Source organism: Pimephales promelas, chromosome 5, assembly GCF_988280905.1.
Source record: "Pimephales promelas chromosome 5, fPimPro1.hap1.1, whole genome shotgun sequence".
In the NCBI taxonomy this organism is placed as follows: Eukaryota; Metazoa; Chordata; class Actinopteri; order Cypriniformes; family Leuciscidae; genus Pimephales; species Pimephales promelas.
In genome coordinates, this window is record NC_142773.1 from 13,121,972 (window position 1) to 13,142,615 (window position 20,644).

At 38.3% G+C, this 20,644-nt stretch overlaps 1 protein-coding gene across 3 annotated transcripts; it reads right to left on the reverse strand.

The window, feature by feature from the left end:
- Positions 1–687: 687 nt before the first annotated feature.
- wdr33 (WD repeat domain 33) lies at positions 688–20,097 on the reverse strand. 3 transcript variants are annotated; one of them, XM_089130993.1, is made up of 23 exons: positions 19,599–20,097; positions 16,676–16,888; positions 16,521–16,589; positions 16,334–16,438; positions 16,113–16,208; positions 15,854–16,005; positions 14,226–14,323; positions 10,132–10,258; positions 8,113–8,267; positions 7,943–8,021; positions 7,706–7,816; positions 7,310–7,404; positions 7,133–7,219; positions 6,896–7,035; positions 6,619–6,771; positions 5,735–6,490; positions 5,562–5,625; positions 4,538–4,787; positions 4,365–4,436; positions 3,948–4,093; positions 3,758–3,850; positions 2,743–2,937; positions 688–1,786 (listed from the first exon to the last, which is right to left on the reverse strand). In XM_089130993.1, the coding sequence occupies exons 2-23, from the start codon at positions 16,877–16,879 to the stop codon at positions 1,617–1,619; spliced, it is 3,417 nt and encodes a 1,138-aa protein (XP_088987119.1). In that variant the 5' UTR covers positions 16,880–16,888; positions 19,599–20,097; the 3' UTR covers positions 688–1,616. The 3 variants fall into 3 exon arrangements, with proteins under 3 accessions (XP_088987119.1, XP_039505436.2, XP_088987118.1); XM_039649502.2 differs by lacking the exon at positions 3,758–3,850 and having other exon boundaries at positions 19,890–20,097; XM_089130992.1 differs by lacking the exon at positions 3,758–3,850.
- Between the last annotated feature and the right edge of the window lie 547 nt (positions 20,098–20,644).

Sequence of the window (20,644 nt, forward strand, 5' to 3'; positions counted from 1 at the left end):
CATACCGAATACAAAAATGGATGAGCTATGGCAAAAACTTGGGATAACAAAACGGTTTTCCCTCTTTACGCATTTTCCCACACTTGCAACACGTGCAACGTAAAACATAAATTTTATTTATAACTTCCAATCTTTTTCATGTGTGGGCAGAGCTAAAACCCAAAATGTGAGCAGTTCTCTGTGGTTAATTAGGACAAAAACTATGGAAGAGAGAGCTTGAGAGATTTATTATTGCTTTGTCAAATCTGGTTAGGACAGGGTCAAAGCTAGGCTGCTCTGTTCTCCTGGCGATCCACCTTCCTACCAAGTTTAGATGAACTCTAAACACATCTGAACCAATCAAGGCTTTGGAAGTAATTAAAAAAATACATGCATGTAGAGGTGGGTTGAAAGGAATGAAGTCATGCTAGACTTTTCGTTCCACTGACTTCCACAATTGCATGGGTGTGATTGGAAGGGAGAATGGAAATGCAAGCTCATGAAAATAAAAAGTAAAAAAAATAATCAAGTTTGTGAACTGACTTGCACATGACTAATAGAGGATCTCAGTCTTGTGCGACTACGCTTCTGTTGGGAACATGGATCTCCAGAAGCAGGACTGACACTCCCACCTTCAAGAGTTCATATCAGTGTAATAAAAACACAAAGGAGTGGGTGAAATCAAAGTAACGACAAGAGCAGAGAGAGTTTACATAAACTTTGCACATTCTATTATGGTTTCATACAAAAAAAGGACAAAACAATATGACAATTTTGTGACAAACTGTACATATAGGAACAAAGTCTGCAGCTTCGTCTCTCAGAGTAGCCTGGTAATGTTACAGAAATATTATCTCCATTATTTTACATGAAAAAGAAATTAAATAAACATCGTTGAGCCACTGGGGGAACGAAACATTCAAAAGACCATTTTTCTCTAGTAATAGACAGTCCTCAAGACGATGACTAGAGGCCTTTACCTAGATTGAGTTGCATTTGCTGGCTGACAGAATCTGACTGAGGAAGTCGATGGTTCACAATATGTTTTGTGTTTGATACATCAGAATCATTGAGGTCAAAAAGAAGAAGAAAAGACACAGGGGGCTCGGGTGCTGGTACAAATTCAGTTGCCATTGTCCAAGCCAATCACCAAGCAGGTCAGCTGCTCAGTGCAGGGAAGGGATTTCTCTTAAGCATCTACAGAGTGTTGTACCATGCATCACAAATACAGTTTCCTGGACCACAAACACAAGTCCATTGCAAGAGATGGTTCTCGTCACACCATGATGTGTCCCCAGTTATTATTCTCACAATTGACGTAAGGTTAGAACAAATCCCACGTGTCACAAGTACACCAATCAGGTGGCAAGAGGCATCATAAGCCAAAACATTTGGACTTGGATAACCGGTACCCACCACCTTCCGCCTGATACATCAGAGAAAAAGCTAAGCCTTAGCCACCAATTAAGGGTTCCACGCTGATTTATACTGAAGTGCTTCCAGACACCTGTCCAAGCCTGCAAAACTGTCCAGACCCTCAAGGAAGCTGATTTTGTAGCGATGTGTGGTTCTTTGTTGTCCCCCGTCCTCATTGTGGTTTTGCCTCCGTGTTCCCTGAGAAGCAGGCGTGACCACTACTACCGCCCGCGACCGCCCCTCATAACACCACGTGGAGCCCCTCGTCTGACATTCGGACCCAGATTGGGACCTGGACCGCCTGGGTTAGGCGGCCCACCACGGCCCCATCCACCTCTTCCTCCCCGTGATGGAGGCCCATATCCACCTTCCTCTCTTGGTGATGGCCGACCTATGGGGAGTTGGATAATATTAGTATACAGAATGCCGTATTCTACATTTTACTTTAAAGGGGTCATGAATTGAGAAATACATTTTTCCTTGAGCTTTATCGTAATACAAGGGATCTGTGAATTGGCCAACCTGTGATGTCAGAGAGCAGCGAAACACCGCCTCAACAAAAGAAAACCAACGCCTACTACTGTAGCCCTGCCCACCAAGTAGCGGGTGATTAGTTATGGCTAAAAAACATTGGCCTATGTGGCGCTAAACCGGACTGAGATACAGTGCCGCTGTTGTTAAACACACAGTGACTGCATAAGCTTTCTTCGTGTTCCAATTTTAGGAATGCGTGGTTGAAATGTATTCTTAATGAACTTCCAGCTCGCGTGGGTAAGATATTGTGCAAGATATTGAGGTTATTTGTAAACAAGACACAGGTTAAGGCTGGATTTGCAGACAGAATGAGATTAAAAAACAATGCTGTGCATATATGCTGTATATTGGATCCGACAGTAATCATAAAAAAACACATTTTTTACTCAAATAAGTGTGTTGCATATGTTGCTAATATAACATTGTTACAGATCGTTTAATATCTACTGATCCTGCGATTCGTGATCAGACTCTGGGTCGAACATGTATGGGCGAATCATTCTGGTTTCCATTTTTCCACATTGGAAGTTTACAAAACAATTCCCCACATGAACTGACTGACGGGGAGTCGAAGCTCATTTTAATATGCAAAACGAATATCTAAACATAGCTTCCAAGCCTATAAAAACCGAGCGTTTCAGGAGCTAGGCGCAAAACCGGTAGAAAATAGCCTATTACTTATTCATTATGATGTTTTTGAATGTAAAACCTTACAAACGTCATTAGTTGAGCTCAGACAACAGTATCAAAAATTATAAAAAGCCAGTTCATGACCCCTTTAAAACAAGTCATCGTCACTTATCCATCGCTCACCTGCTCTGTCATCAGGCACTGCACCAGGGGAGTCCATGTCACCAGTGCCTGGTCCGTCATGCCAAGGGCGTTTGCGTGGGGGCAGCGAGGCCATATCCATGCCCTGTAAAGAGGAGGAACGCTCTCTACTGGCTGGAGATGGACTGTCATGTATATTGTGGTCTGGCCGCTGACCATCCCGATAACTCTCATGACCTGAACACACATACACACCAACATTAATTTGATTGGATCTTTGATGTTAGGCTTGAACTATGCCTTAACATAATGTAAAGCTTGAACTATGCCTTTACATGAGGACACAAACTGCTTTACTGTTAATATTATGCAACATCTGCTTTCTTGAAGCACATGTTGTCCACTATATCAAGTGTAGACGACGTTTCAAGATCCACCTGAAAAGAGCCTTGAAATTTACTGTATAATAATTTCTCATGACAACGTCCAAAAAGTTTAAAAAAATTCAAGTGGCTACCACAAAGCAGTTTTAAGCTTCATGTATGTTTTGATTTGTACCCTGTGCTGAAAAATGAATCTAAACAACAAAGAAATTGGAAAATGGAGCAAGACAAGTCAGAGATGGGCACTGAGGGCTTTTCGTTCTTCATAAAGAATTATAAGTAAGCTTATGGGATGGCCACAGACTATACCCTGTTGTCACCTAATCTAATACTCAAGTTTTAAAACAGACCCCATCCTGTCATCTCCTCATCAGTCATTCACGACACTGCTCTCACTACAATACCTGCACTAAAAGATTTCCTTGTTTCAGGCAAGTTACAGACTATGTTGGAATCCTCACACCTAACTGGCCCGTCATCCAATTTGGCTTTCATCTGACTTTATTGTTGTTGCAAAAAATAAATGTCTGTGTCTGGAAAATGTGGGTTAAAATCTTTTAGTGTACTCTCAACTTTATGGCCTCAGTTAAAAAATGGGAATTTGCTCAAGCATGTCTTACTGCACTGCAGCAACAACAAGAACATTTATTGGCATCCCCTTCATGCACTTCTACCTGAATCTCGCCCTCCCTCCCAGCCCTCCTGGTTTCTTCCTCCTTCATAGTAAGAGGGATAATCATCAGGAGTTGGGAGAAGCCCCTTTCTTCCTACACCACCAAAGAAAGATGTCACGTTCAAACCTGACACCTCAGTTTTTATGGACGCAACGTGAGCTCAAGGACTGGTGAATGGCATACGCTCTACCTCCTCTTGGTGGTCCACCACGTGGTCTTCCTCTTCCTCCCCATCCTTGGCCCATGTCTTCTTGGGAATCAAAGCCCTCATCTTCGCCATACTCCTCTTGGAAGCCGCCCATTCCACCACGCCCACTTGGGCCGCCTCTCCTGTATCTGTAGAGACAATCAGACAATAAAAAAATCAAGTATTTATCAATCAGTGGACAATCCTGGTCAAAGATCAGAACATGTCTGTACAGGCTCATGCTTTAAAGAGTATACTTTTAAACGGTTGAACGATCGACTGGCAGAAAAGGAAGCATTCCTCAGACTTTTGTGTCATGTTTCAGTATTAAGAATCATTTTGAATTATTATTTCTTTCTTTCTGCCAGAACACAGTAAAGCCAATTCTTGGCTAAATCTGAGGTTGCACGCAACACTTACGAATCATCTCCACGCGGTGGCCGTCTCTGCCTCTGGTCAAACTCCTCGCCAGAACCCTCATACCCATCATACCTGTAAAGACACCAGACAAACATTTCACATTCTAATTCATATGACTCAAGACATTTAAGAAAATCAGAATATATATTCGTGTTGTGCTAAATGAAGCATACCTGTCATGTCCCATGTACTCTCCATCATGTGAAGGAAACCTTTCCTGGCCCTCCCATTGGTTTCCAGAGTTTCCTCTGTGACCTCCAGAGTAATCCTGTCCCGAACCCCCAGGGCCTCTTCTCCAGCCCTCTTGATAACCCCCATCATCACCCCAGTACTGGCCTCCATCAGAGCCCTGACCACCCCCTCCTGGGCCTTGTCGCTCCGATGGGGGTCCCATGTGATGGTTAGGTCCTCGAGGAGCATCTCCTGGTAATATCGGACAAGGAGAGCACAAACAAGCCACTATTAACTTTCACACACTAGTTTTGATTATATCATCTTGCATACGAGCTGCACAATTAATCGTTAAAAGAACACGATCTCAATTTAAACACCCACACGATCTCCATTTCTAAATGACAATGATGTGCCTGTGTCTATTAAACCTTCAAATCTGCATTGGCTTGGCGTTGACCCAGTAAAAGCATTTATCATGTGTAGGAAGGAAATAGCTTCCCATAGAGTCTTTTCAATCACACATTATCATTATTTTTGCTACAAACATTCATATCACAGAAGTACCAGGATAAAGGTTTATAGTTTGGATAAAAACACTGATGTCTACAGAAGCAATCAAAAAAGAGCAAATCACCTTTTGAAAGTAACTTGGTGCTGTAAATAGCCACCAGGTGGTGACAAGTGACTGATAAAAATGTCATTGAATTCAAAAGATTTGTTCAAAAACAGATTCATCAAGTAATGAAACAAGTGAATTATTTATGAGTGAACCCTTGAGTCATTCTTTCAAACCAAGTTTGACAAGTAAAATAATTCAGATTAATTAAACATTATAAATAGACTGCAGCAATTCATACTTTATCAGAACCTCTAGTAAATCATGTTATTTTGTTTAGTTGTCTGTTTGGAATCATGGGAGAATCGTGATCTCTGTTTGAAACCAAAAAACGTCATTCTCAATTTATCCAGAATAGTGAAGCCCTAATATGAGTAATTTTCTTCCCTCAAGAGGCTGAGCATTACCTTTCCCATTAGGACCCTGTTGTCCCATTCCATGCATCATTGACTGAGGCCCAGGATTCTGTCCCTGAAAGACATGCACAAAATTTAGCAACAGAAGCTACTCTGACATCTATTCAGTTACATCTCTTTGTCCTAAACATTCCCAGATGTGTTCATTCCAACGGTTTCTTCACCTGGTTGAACTGTCCTCGGTTTCCATCACCCATGTGTGATGGTTTGCCTTGCATGTATGGTGGAGGGCCCTGCATATTGCCTGGAGGTCCTTGCATGTTTCCTGGTGGCCCCTGCATGTTGTTTGGTGGTCCATGCATACCACCTGGAGGAGGCCCCATTCCATGCATATTTCCCATGCCCTGCATATTGCCATGAGTCCTGGGTGGAGGCCCCATCATACCCCCTTGCATGGGTCCCTGATGGCCCATCATGTTTCCATGAGGCACGGGCCCCCTCATGTCCTGATGCATCATCCCTCCCTGTGGAGGCCCCTGTCCTCGCGGTGGTGGTCCCATCATACCGCCTGGAGGTCCACCAGAACCTGGGGGCATTCCTCCAGGGGGGGGGCCTTGCATACCTCTAGGGCCAGACATGCCAGGAGGACCCTGGGGTCCCATATTCCTGTGAGGGCCAGGATGACGTGGATGTCCATGCATGTCTGGAGGTCCCATCATGCCCTGTGGAGGAGGACCCTGGTGCATAGGTCCTGGTGGACCCATTTGGCCTGAAGATATGAATGGACCAGGTATTCCACCTGGTCCCACTGGAGGCATGTTGTGCGGCATTTGTTGTGGAGGCATAGATTGAGGGAAGCCTTGTGCTGGAGGGGGCATCGGGCCACCCTGCCCTGGAAAGGGAGGCACTGGCCCTGACTGTCCTGCAGGGGGAGGCATTCCCTGCTCTTGTAATTGTGCCATTCGATCCATCTTCAGTTGCTACAGACAAAAAGTTTGTTTGTTTTTTAACAAAAAATAATTAACCAGTGTTGATATGCATAACATAGTGATGATTCACATGTTTACAGCACAATGCTAAAGCTGTACATATAAGCATATTAGCTGACCTCGAGCAACATTGGGTTTGTATACTGCAGGGCAGCCATTTCCTGCTCAATCTCAGCTTGCGTCTTCTTCTTGCCATCTACTTTCTTCTCATCCTTCCTTTCTTTTGGAACCTCTCCAGGAGCCATTGCTGGAACCTTATTCTCTGCCCAGGCCTATTGAATGAGATAAAAGTGAAGGACAGACAACTAGCCAAATTTGTATCCACAAGATCCAAACCACCATAGTATGGTGCTAAAACATATGTATAATGTGTATAAGTCCATCCATCATACTGACCTGTTGAAACTGAGCTGGAATAGGTTTTGCATAAGGGACTTTTTTAGTCGGGGGCTTTTTTTGGTCCTTCAGCATGACCTCTTCCATTCCCCAATCCAGCCCAGGGATGCTCATCTCAGGCTCCGCTGCCATATCTTTTCCTAAGCACACAATCACAATTTATCAATAATCAAGCAACTACATATACATGAATACATGTCAATAATATTGACTGTGATCATGTATGTGTGTGCTAACCACTTTGTTCTTGTTCCATGGCAGCCTTCAGCGTTTCTGGGATCCCCATGCCCGGAATGGCGGCAACATTATTGGTCTCCATGTCATCTAGAATTACCCCAGGATAAAGCATTATGAATTCATAAGTACATGACATGTACAGGACTTCCAAATTGCAAGAGGTCAAGGAACACTAACCATATTCCATCCCATCTTCTGACATTCCAGGCAACAAGTTCAGATTGTATCTGTCCCGCATCTTGTCCCCTGGCCGATTCCTTGTCCAAAATTTGCTGAGGGAGTGATTGCAGAGCAATGAGCTAAGATCTATTGCATTTAAATTTTAATTTCTTTGTTTCTGACTGTACACTTAACTGTATGGAATTTATTTAATTTATCAATATACTAAAATTTCAATCTAAATAAAGGAGTGTGATAAATAAATAGCATATTGTTTGCGGCAACATGTAACAATGTAACAATTATTATCGAGAATTGGGAAATTTCACTGTTATTGGTATTGGCAACTAAAATTTTAGTAAATGTAACAAACAACCCTGTCAACTACATGAAAGTTTGGTTACACTCACTCACCTGGTGTGGTCGTTAGACCCAGAGCACAAGATGTGGCCCAGTGGATGCCAGGCTAAACTCCAGATCATTCCTTCATGAGCCATCTCCATTCCTCCCACTTCTTTCTCCACACTAGCAAAATATTTCAACCAGATTAGCAGTCAGTCAAATAACATGCGACAAAGTAAATAATTTTGATTCAATTTTCAATTTTGACTATTATGGATACAGAAAGGATCTGAACTGATCTGAGCTTACCCTGCATTCCAAAACAGCAGCGATCCATCAGAGCCGCCACTGGCAAACATGCCTTCATGAACCGGGTGCCAGGCAACAGCTGCAACCAGAAGTCGAAAGCATGAGTATAGACTAAACTGCTTCACCACCACAAGAGCCATTCATACACATTCTCATTAGGATTATAATACCTGTGGCTTCTTTCTTGTGTCCTCTAAAAATCTGTAGCTCCTCTTTGAGGTTGCGGATGTCAAACAGTTTGCATAAATGGTCACGTGATGCCGTCAACAGCCAGTTGCCATTGAGGTTCCACTTCACCTCCATGACAGTGTTTTTATGCGCATGTCTGAGGACAAAACACAACCGAAAGATTAATAGCCACACTTAACCTGTTTTAGCTGATTAATTACTCCAACACTTGAGCATAAAAATAATTTAAAAGCAGCTAAAACCATTTTTATTGTTAAATGGCGTAATACATCGAAGTAGCTCTTATCAAATCATTTACAGTCTGCTGATTTAGCATATTTCTAAAGGCTGCAGTCCGTAGCTTTTTAGGGGGGTTAAAAAGTATCCAAAATACATATTTGAGAAAATACATAACCAGCCAGTGCTCAAAACTCTGCTTGCCTTAGCTCGATTCAAAGCGGTAAGCTTGTAATAATGTTTTTAATTCCAGTGGTACTGGTGGATTTCCGCTTGAGATTCGAGCATGTCTTTGCGTCATTACGTCACATCTGTACACACACAGAAGGAGTCTCGGCTAGTAGACTATATTGCGTGTGAGGATGTTGGAGATTGAGATTTATAGCCTTTTCTCACAGCACTTTCGAACAGAGATGACAGTGCCATCTCTGTGTACCCGACAAAGAGGAATAATTGCGTACGGCAGCTTTAACGTGTATTATTAGAACTATATATTATTAAACATATAGGAATGGTTTTATTTCTCAGTCTACAGTGTAACACTCAGAAGGCCTCAAGTCATAGAGTGCACTGTCTCCCTTTTAGTAGCTCAGAGCTAGGACTGTGCAATTAATCGTTTTTTTTTTATTTGGGCTTCCAACGATTATGAAAACAAGATAGTCAAGGTAAAATGATCATTGCGTCCAACACACCATTATTTCCTTCACAGCGGTAGGCTTGCTTTGCTCCCTAAAAGCCCAAGCGTAACATCCAAATTGGCCAAATAAGTGAGCGTTGTGACGGTTCGAGATTGAGCCGCATGCGGATATGCAAATGGCCTTCAGATACGCACCTAAACGTACACAAAAATGTCGAAATGTCTTTTTGGAGTAGCCTATTCACGTAAACGCTGTGGGTAATGTACACAGTAAATGAGTGAATGTGCACAGCTAAAAAAAATAAAACACGTGTAACAGATGGTGGATCAGTGCATTAGCTCTTAAATTGACAGCAGCCAAATATTTTGCCTTGGCTTTTGGCTTGCTTGGGGTTGGACATTTAATTATCCAACAATATTTTCGATCTGCGTTACTTCATGTGGACGATGACGCAATTCAACTCTAGAAACAAACTTCTTGAATTATTTTCATGTTATCACTGTGAAGCTGCTTTGATACAATCTGTATTGTGAAAAACGCAATATAAATAAAGATGACTAATATAGTCATACATTGTCATTAATGATAATCAAACAACAAATGACAAAAGCTTTTCAGTCAAATCAGTGAGTGATTTTCTTAAGTAGCTTTAATAAGAATGAATCTATATTCAATATGTACATTAAGACTATGCAGTGTTATTTTTCATCTGAATACCACAGTTGGTGCATCTTCCTGAAGTTAAAACACTGTTTATTTAATTTGTATTTTCATTGTGTTGTATTTATTTTTCAGTTTTGTTTGTAATACGATTTTGTTCTTATTGTACTGCTGACAGTTTAAAGTGTAATTTTTTTGAGGACCCTTTTCTTACATTAGTTAACAATAGTATTGATAACTGTGAAATTTCCCTGATAAAATTACTTATATCGTGAAATGACCCAACGAAAGACCATTTGTTGAGCAAAGTGTATACAGGTTGGAAGAAACTGCATAAAAATGAGTTTTGAGTAAAATTGTTAGAAAATCAGCTGACATCTCTGCTTTGTTGATAGAAACGAAGTATATTCTTTTGACACCTTGAACTCCTGACTCGAGAAGTTTCTACGGAGACAAAGATTGACTTCTGCCACCGCACTAACTTACAGTGTTGCCAAACTTTGTCCAGTCTTTGGGTCCCAAAATTTGATAGGTTGCTGGCTGTCTTTGCTGCCGGACACCACCAAACCCTTTGTGGGATGCCAATCAACACACTTCACGTCGGCTCCATGTCCTGGAAACATATGTAGGTTTCGCATGAGTTCGTGACATAAAAAGAGAAACATATTGTGTATTTGCAAATATTTTTCTTTAATATTTCAGGAAAACATTGTTACTTGAGAGTTTTATTGATTTTGATCACAAATTAAGCATTAAGTTATATGTATCAAATGCCATAATATTTTACTACTCTATAATGAGCAAAGCCATCCTAAGTAACAGCCAGAACAAAACACATGTTATTAGATTAAACTCTTAATCAAGTCACATGCCACTGAATTAGCTAAATAATAAAATTAGCAAAATAACAAAATTCATAGACAAACGGGACACTTTGACAATCATATTATGTGCCCTTTTAAATAATGCTATTATTTGATAGCCACAAAAACATTGCCCAAAATAATCAAGTAAGCATGAGCTTGCTAATTAATTTATATTATGTCTGGGTAAAGCTGCATGAATCCTTAGCGGTATGTTTAGTTGACAGATGAATGAACACTTGTGTGTTTGCAAACATGAGGTAAAGCAAGAAAGCCTACAGTTAAACGGAGTGAACATCCCTGTTGTAAAAGAATGCAAATTCTGTTTTTATGCAAATCAGTGAGATCTATTAAAAAGTAACTTAAAAAGTAAAAAAAAAAGAAAAAAAAGAAATGATGCTTTATTAATGATAAAAATTAGGCCCATTCTAGATGACTGTAATAGGGAGAGTGCTATATCTTAAAGACACGTAGCATTCAGGAAAACAAACAACAACAAAAACTGGAGATAAATTTAATATAATGTGAAAGGTCTTACGATGTATAAAACCTATGCTAATCACATTCATGCAATACTTTATTTGTTTACAGTCCCTTTTTTTTCCCCCAGTCTTTTTTTACTGCCAAATTGACAATATTGTGCCTTCTTTAATTCATTAATATTTAAATCATAGATCCAGTGGGTCATTAATTAGGTGAAAGTAATATCTTCTCTTTGCTTAAATTTCAGGTCACTTTGTCACTGTCTTAACTGGTACACTATTGAAGTGCACATAGACTTGAAACTACCTTAAAGTAAACTAGCATTAAAAAATATATGCATCTTGTTTGAAATATTTGACCTCTCAAAAGTACACAAAGTACTCGACTTGAATTTTTACAGGACAAAGGATACAATTTTTGAACCTACAGCCAATAACCCCTAAATCAACAAACCAAATATGTTGATTTTATAATAAACCAATTTTATATAAACTAAATATAAAATCAACATACCAATTTTGGTATGTTTGTTAATAAAACATAAAAAAAACCCTTAATGTTTTATTTTACCACAAAGCTTCCATACCCTGTCACTCACATTATAATTATTATTATTATTTTTTTTTTTTTTGCATTACTCACACATTCAGTTTTCATGTTTTATGACTTTCTATAGATGTAGTGGTTATACTGTTTATATACAAACTGTATATTGTATCCCCTTACACTAACCCTACCCATCACAGAAAACTTTCTGCATTTTTACATTTTCAAAAATATATATATAAATCACTTAGTATGATTTATAAGCTGTTTCCTTCTCGTGGATAAAAAAATGGATAATAAATGGATAATAAATCTTTGTGGGGACATTTTGTCCCAATAACACAGGACACACAAACACAAGAAAACCCAAAGAGATTAAAAGGACTGGTACTGTTATTGAACTGATTATTAAACAACAACAACAATAATAATAGACTAAAATCCTTAAGTCCCACAATGGTCATCATGTGTCAACTAATGGCATTTTTTTTCTTTCAATTTTGTATTTAAAGTAGTTTAAGGTATTCCATGTTCTTCAGTATTATTGAAGCCAAACAAGAAGCCCATTGCCATGTGATGATGTCTGTGCATTTAAGATGGATTTTCTTTTACGAAAATGATGACAGGTCAGGTTATGCATGTCTTGCATACATAAATTAGTATGTTGTTGGTATGACAAATGCCTCATCTTCACTACATTGTAATAAACACAAATATTTCTAATTATGCCAGAAGGATCAACACTTTTTAAACTAAAAGTCAACAGAAGTGAGCAGCAAAAAACAAAGTCCTAAAACAGAAAGTACATTGTAACGAGCGATACAGGCAAGTGGCGGTTTAGAAAGGCTACAGTGCTTGCAGAAGGTACGTTCTTATTAGGCATGTTGAATTTTTTTAATCATATATTTATTTCCAGGCACATTTTACCAATTCCAAATGACATTAATAATGATAACTACTATTACTTTTGTATTTAATCATTTATAAGTGATATATAATTGTTCAGGAAGGCTGGAAAATTGGAAATGAAAGTGTGCATAATTATTAGGCACAGTTTCTTTTACAGATAAAGTAAGCCAAAAAAGATTTAACTTGGGCTGAAAAGTAAAAAAAAAATAAAATAATTAAATTTCCATGAGAAGGATAAAATGCTATAAATTGCATTTAAGGCATGACCATTGGACAGTGAAATGCTCATTGGGTCAGACAAAAACAGGTGGAGAAGAAAAGACACGTTCACTGCAAAAGAATTAAGTTGAAGAATTAAGTGAAAAACCATCAGGAACCCTTAAGTCTACAGCGCCACCATTTTCCAGAACTGCAACCTCCCTCCTACCCTGAAGACTGTATTGCAGAGGTGGACTAAAAAATGAACTCACAAAACTTACTGGCAGATGAATTATTCAGTGGTACAAGAGGATGTGTTGCTGGTTCTTAAAGAGTCATTCTCAATCCGTCTGTCTATAAAGCCTATAAAAAACAGCCTCCATGTATTTTACAACACTTCAGCTTGTGATTCTTATTAAGTGGCTTTACCTAACCTACGTCTCTGAGATCCTGACACCTTGCACTTCTGGAGACTCCAGGGAGGTTGCAGTCCTGGAAAATGGTGGCACTGGAGACTAAAGCATTCCTGGTTGTTCCACACTTAATTCTTTTGCAGTGAACACGTGTCTTTACTTCTCGACCCGCTTTTGTCTGACCCAATGATTCAATTCCAATGATTTGTCTAACCAACATTTCACTGTCCATTGGACAGTGTTAAATCTTTTTTTTTTTTTGGCTTATTTTATACTTGTAAATGATTAAACAGGAAATGAATAGTAGGTTATTGAGATTAATGTGGTTTGGAATTGGTCAAATGTGCCCGAAAAGAAAAATGATCAGAAAATCAACGTGCGTAATGATTCTGCAAGCCAAACTCAAATTTGCATTTGATTCTGTACTACAGAGTGACTTTCAATAGCAACACATGATGAGAGATGGTTTAATGCTTATTCTGTTTAGCTATAAGAATCTTAAGTCATAGGACAAAAGGTTAGATTTTTTTTAAGATAACTGATAATCAGTAGATTTGATAATCTAATTTTGTAAGATAATTTCTTAATCTTTTTTTTTTTCCCAAAAAAAAAAAATATTTAAACAATATCTAAACCTTTCTACTACAATTTTTTTTTTTTTGTAGTAGTACGGCAATAGGGCACCACATTATTAGTTTTTATTTATTTTTTTAAACAAAACTTTAATACCTAAAACACATGATTATAAGATGCAATAGTTTGCCGATACAAACAATAAAATGCTCATACAGAAAGCTAATTTTTTCCCCATGTTTACATGGATTAAATTTCCACAAGAAAATGCATTAATTCCTAAAAAAAAAGGTGCACAAAACACTATTAACACAGGAAACTGTATCTTTGGCATTAATAGGTACTTTAAAAAAGGATTTATCAGTAAAATATTAGTAATAATCTCAAAACCAAGCTCTAATAAATATTAAATTGCAGACCCATAAAAACTGCCAAATCAAAGCAAAAACATGAATCTGATACCGACAGCCCATGGTAAAGTGTGCAGATTTGTGTGAAAGACAACATGAAGACTTGTGTTTGTGAACCCAGATGACAGTGTAATTTTGCTCAAAGGAAAGCATTTGTGAATATCTCCACATATTATATGACATACCTCTCAGAATTCTTTCCTCATGACAGCGGAGAAAGTCCCAGATGCGTACAGTTCCATCATCAGAGCAAGTGGCAAATTTATTATCCGTAGGAGAGAAACTGAAGACACAGCAGGGAGAGAATCAACAATGAAGGATAACATAGCAGTTCTCTGTGGGTTGGACATCTTACAGGGCCGCTTTGAGTTGATCTGACAAGGAACAATCCATCTCCTTAGCAGACAGCTCACTCTACAGAACAGTCCTATTATACTCTCGCATATTTTTTTTTCCACACCTCTAATTAAAAAAAAAAAAAAAAACACAAATACAATCAGATGGTAAAACTATGTGGGCTGCTCATAGACAGCACATATGCTTAAAGGATTGCAATAGTTAAAACTGGCCATTCATTTCCCTGTATTCTGAGCCCTGCCGTACAACATCAGAAATAGGAATGAGCATGTTAAAAATATTTACTTTAGTTCAATTAGAACACAACCATGTAGGTTTTGAACAATCATCTCTACACAGACCACTCTTCCTTCCAGAGGGCACACAAGCTGGTTCAAGCATTTGGCAAAACTGAGCCTGCCTCAGTTTACCAACTCACTCTTTGACCTCCAAAAACACACCATTACTTTACTATTTCTACAGACAAATGAAGCAGAATTATCACACCACCTAACACCATGAAGTACCAGTGCTCAAATGTTCTTAAGATAGAAATGAACCACTGAAGTAAGCAAAAGCCTCGCTTCAGCAGGTTTTACTTCAACCCATGATCCATTTGTATAAATTGGTTACACTGGCTTTAAATTTGTGGCTTCCTTTTGTTTTTAAATATTGTAGGTGAAATTGCATTTTATTGCATCAGAAAGAACTTCACACGCCCTGCATTGTGTCTGAGTTAACATAATGAAAAGGAGTGCCAGTGAATAAAAAAAAAACCTGGTTTTCACTGTATATGAAAATGTTGCCATGTGCATTTATACCCGTAAGAGTTGCATCGAAGTGAATATTATTTATTCTTAAATAAAATCTTTATTTGGAGGCAGTATTTTTATTAGGGAAGACTTGTTTTATGGGACTGACTGAGAGTGTGGCACAGACTCTGATGGCCAGTCGGGACAGCACAGCTCCTGTCTCATTGTTAAACCATTGTGAACTGAAACTTAAAATTGTGTAGGTTTCCTACAATTACACCAGCGCAAGGACAAAACAAGAGTCCAGCATCTCCAATACGGAGGCTCCATAAACCCTTCCAACAAACACGTTAGTCCCCGAGGGTCTTTTAAACGGACGTGTTTTTTATTTATTATTCTAGACTGCATGTGTCATCACCTTAGAATATAAATAATTGGAAATACTTTATTTAAAAGTGTGAGAAATACACCTTTTCTGTACAGTAATTATGTATATAAAAGATGAGGATACATAACTCATAAGCCACAGGTGACAAATAAATGCAGTGTTGCAACAACAACACACAAACGTGTCAATAATAAAGGACATGAACGTTGAGCAGCACAGGGAAGAGTATTTCAGAACAGACAGCACTGAGGAGAGCCCCCTACAGGCAGAGCCCTGCCACTGCAGGGGCAGTAACAGGCTCGGGTTAACTACAGAAAATGGTAGATTGTGTATAGACCTGGCCTCTCTAATCGCCTCCTTGTGAGCCTGGAACATCTTGACGTTATTCATGTTGGACTGCCAGTACTTCACGTAACCTCCATGGTCGGCAGTCAACATCCACATGTCATTGTGAGACCAGGTCATTGCCCTGACAGGGCTGTCATGAGCCTATGAGAACGAAGAGAAGAAAATTTGATAAGCAAGGGCCTCTTAGCAAGCTTATGAGGTTGAAGCAAGGTGATGTGCCTCAAATCAAAAACATGGTCTCTGGTTACCTGCAGAATTGTCTCAAAGTTAAACGTGAGCCCATTCCACAGAGTAAACTCCCCACTGGAGGCACCCGTTACAAGTCGCCTGCCTTCAGGAGTCCACTAGAAGGGATGTAAAAGATACGGAAATATTTAGAACAATCAAAGGACTTGGTTTTATGTGGATTATACAACAAATTAATGTATTTTACATATTAACGTACTTTGTAAAATAAAAAAATACTTACCCGCACAACAAAAACAGGGCATTTGACTTTATTGGTTGAGGTTCTGACAAACTTTGTTGTAACAGCATTCATAGAGTTGTTAAGCATACCAACTGGAGGAACAAGCTGCAAGAAAAGGAAGTATTTTATTAGATATATGAACTTGAAGGAGAAACATACAAGGACTGAGCATAGTAGTAAAACATACATCATTGTAGCAGCCTGCATCTGGTTGAATGGCACGGAAATCTCGATGATCTCGCTGCCACAATCGATTCTGAAATACAGCAATTAGCCAAATATTCAGATTGCTAAAGGAGGGATGCTCTGTTTCTGTTAGTTAATTGTTTTTCAGGACTATACCTCAAGATATCTGATGACGGATGGATTATAGTCAATGGTCTTGCGGTTGACAGCTTTCCTCATGCGCTTGCCATCAAAAGTGAGCTGCTGCATGGCCTGCTGCTGAGCAAAGTCTGGCCTCTTGTAGAACAGCTGCCGGGGAGCCTGGTGCTGGAACCGGGGCATGTGGAAGAACCGGGGAGGGGAGCCAATGTCAGTCGCCATGTTTGACACCTGAAGATGTGAAGGCAAGGACATTTACTACGAGTTTAAGGTTTATTACATCGGTTCACTTTAAGTGAACAAAACTTAACCAATTGCACAGGTCAATGGAAAATGTAACATACAGAGAGACAGAAAAGATATTAACATCAAAAATGACATCTGTGCCATAAGACCAACAACTGGTGAATAAGAAACATCGGTAACACTCTAAAATAAGGTTCAATAGTTAACATTAGTTAATGTATTAACTAACATGTACTAATAATAAGTAATACATTTGTTACTGTATTTGTTCATCTTTGTTAACGTTAGTTAATAAAAATACAGCTGTTCATTGTTTGTTCCTATTAGTTCACAGTGCATTAACTAATGTTAACAAGATTTAAATAAAACACTATTAAATGTTGAAATGAACATTAACAAAGATCAATAAATGCTGTATATGTGCAGTTCATATTAACCTGTAGCTAACTTATGTTAACTACCGACCTTATTGTAAAGCGTTACCGAAACATCTTATTCTACAGCACAAGGAAAATGTGAACTACATGTCACAACTTAAGCAACAACAACATAAAATAGATACTGCAATCAATCAATATGGTTCTTCAGGATGTGAAAAGAGTATTCGGAAAGAATAAACAGTAATTAAGTGAAGATAGACATCAGTACACACAATAGGGTAAAGACTTTGTAATCAATACAAAGAAATTAACGTAATTATAAATTGACTTCCAAATCCAAGCTATGGCATGGTGCAAGTGATTTCAAAGCAACCCCAAGTTAATTTTAGAAACCTTTTCCAGGGCAGGATAATTCTACTTATTTAACATGTCAGAGAACTAACATCAATGTTTGTTGGTACTGAGTATCTGGAAAAACAATCCATGCTCAAAATGAACTTAACCATGAATAAAATAGGGCAGCATCTAAAACAGATATTAATGCGTAACTTAAACACAGGCGAAAACGGACAGTTACCCTGTTCAACTTTTAAGAAAGCAGCACAAAGAGAAAAATCCTAGAAGATCACAGTATTAATAGTTATCCTTCTTTCAACTCTCATTAAAAACATCCTCCAGTTAAAACCATTGTGATCAATGAAAAGGTCTAAATAGTAGTAGTGCCTATTCCACTAAATTTCCAATAATAATAAACAACAGTGTACACACAAAGATGGCATTGGATCAGTGTTTTATGGAATCAAAGGTAGCTAAGAGGCTCGACTCCCAGGTAGGATATTTCATTGCAAAAAATAAACTAAATTACTTATACTTAATTATCCTAATAGCACCAGATATATATATTTTTTGTAAATACTTCAGTTGTAATTAGAATGTAAGAAATACATAGTGTGACTGCAAAAAGCTTTGTACCAATGTTGGCGAGTACTTATTCTTAAAACCTAAAATGCAAACAAACATTGCATTCTGTAACTTCCTAATGCCACATTTGTAAAAGAGGTCAGTTTCTTGATGCAACTCACTCATACAATAAAGAGATACAAAATGGATTACTTTTATCAATACAAACACCTTTGGTAACCTGTTTAGATGCCATCAGAGCTGACCGAGGTCAAGTAGCTACTGTAAGTCAAATGGACTGTTAAAACTGCTCTGTTAAAAGAGTGAATAATACCGCTGATGTCAATGAACAGGTTTCTGAGAAAAAAAATAATCTTAACAAATACTTAATTATAAAATATTATTTAATTATATTAAAGAAGACTATAATTTTGTTTCAATAAAATTGTGCAGTGGTCAGGATGGCTTAAGTCCAATCCCATTCTGGACCCCTTTATTGTCTATGGCAGTTATTCTCAACAGGTGGGTCACCAGTTCTGTATTCTTTCAGGGCAAATTAATCTGTCATTTGGTAGATACTAGTGAAATTATTATGCTGGTTGACGTTTTCACAAAGTAAATGTTTAGGTTTGAAAATAAAAAATAAACTTCTCCAGTGTGTTGTGTCACCCCTTGATATCTAATGTAAAATCTGCATCCTGAACCAATAGCATTGGCAAAGCACTGTCCCGGAGTACCCTAACCAGCTTAGAGCATGTGCAAATGATTAATTTTTGAAAAACATATTTTATTTTATTTCACCCTCACAGAGACCAAGAAATTCATACAGCATATTGTGCATCATCCAGTGTATTATTATACACACTACAGGCACTACACATACAATCAAAAAAACCCAGTTCTTCTGAACAAAGTAAATTACCAGAAATGTAAATGGGAAAAAAAAAATAATACGTTTAACAGAATAAAAGTCAGAACATTGTCTGTGACTAAATGTGTATTTTGATGCATGATAATATGGATGCTTTATGTATGCGTGATTGATTAAATTTAAATATAAATGTACAAATAATTAGTAAGAGTACACTTTAGCAGTAAGTTAGTAGGAACGAATTTTGTCCATCCAATGTCTTTTTCGCAAATACATTCCGAGTCGACTTAAAGCAATGTAAATGTTAGAAAATCTTCAGTCATGTGGGTAACATTGACGTATTTGTGAACACCAGTAAAACATTTTTTAAGTTAGTTGCATGTGTTTTCTTTAGGTGGCGTTACATCCCGCATTGATGTAATAATGCAGAACTCAATTACAAACAAATTTAAAGCCAACAAATCTTAAGTATTAAAGACATGTATCTCTTAAATGCAGAAACTAAAACAAAAACGTAAATTGTCGGTTGATGCATAATTTATACCTGTAATCTCTTGTTTGAGGTCGTAAATGTCTCTTCAGTTCGAGGTCTGTTAGCGGTTAGCCGTTAGCCAGCTAACACAATACCTGACGCTACCACGGGCCCTCACAAACACGGCACATTTCCGCCGTCTACCAAAATGAGAATAGAATCTCCTTTTAAAAAAAAAACGTTTATTTGAGAGCAGAATGTATCCACTGAGGCGGATAATTGTGTGGCTGAGAGCGGTTATTTCTTCCCTGTGTCCCGCAAAGCGTGTTTAAATGGCGCCCGGTCAATACTTGAGAAACTCACCCAAAATATCCAGTGCTGACTGAGTCTATATATCTAAATTTAACACACGACTCTTCCTTGTGGAGACTGTTGTAGTCTCTCTTTCTGAAAATGAAATGTCAACTGTCTTCAAAGTACGCGTAAATTTTATATTTTTTGCATTAAATTGCCCCCCCTGCCTCCATCTCGAGGCTTCCTCTCATTCGCGTCGCTTTGAACTCCGAAACAACGTCATGACGTCAGACGTATCGGCGGGAGAACTGCGTCACGGCATGTTTGTCATAGCAGTAAATTAATTTGGCCGTCAGTCAAACCCTATGGTCAAACCTTTACTGTCTATGAGTCAAACGCGGTGGAGAGCAATGCGTTGTTTACTCCGTATAATAAAAATACATCAGATTATTACTAAACGCTAATTAAACAGCTTACTAAATACTAATAACCCGTTATTTATGAACGAATAGAGGTACTTATTATAAATAATCTGCGTAGAGTGGACACACACACACACACACACACATTTAAAAACACACATACGCTCTCTACCCATTATTTATAATAAGTACCTCTATTTGTACTTCGACTACCTATTTTTGACTATTTATTTAGTTATTTCTTTGTTTATGTGGGTAGTTAACCCCAAAAAAATAATTCTGTCATCATCTACTCACTACCAGGTCGTTTTAAACGCATTTATTCAGTTAAAAAATAATAATAAAATGAACAATGAGAAGGTTTTTCCTTCAATGACAATGAAAGGGAAACACAGTCCATTG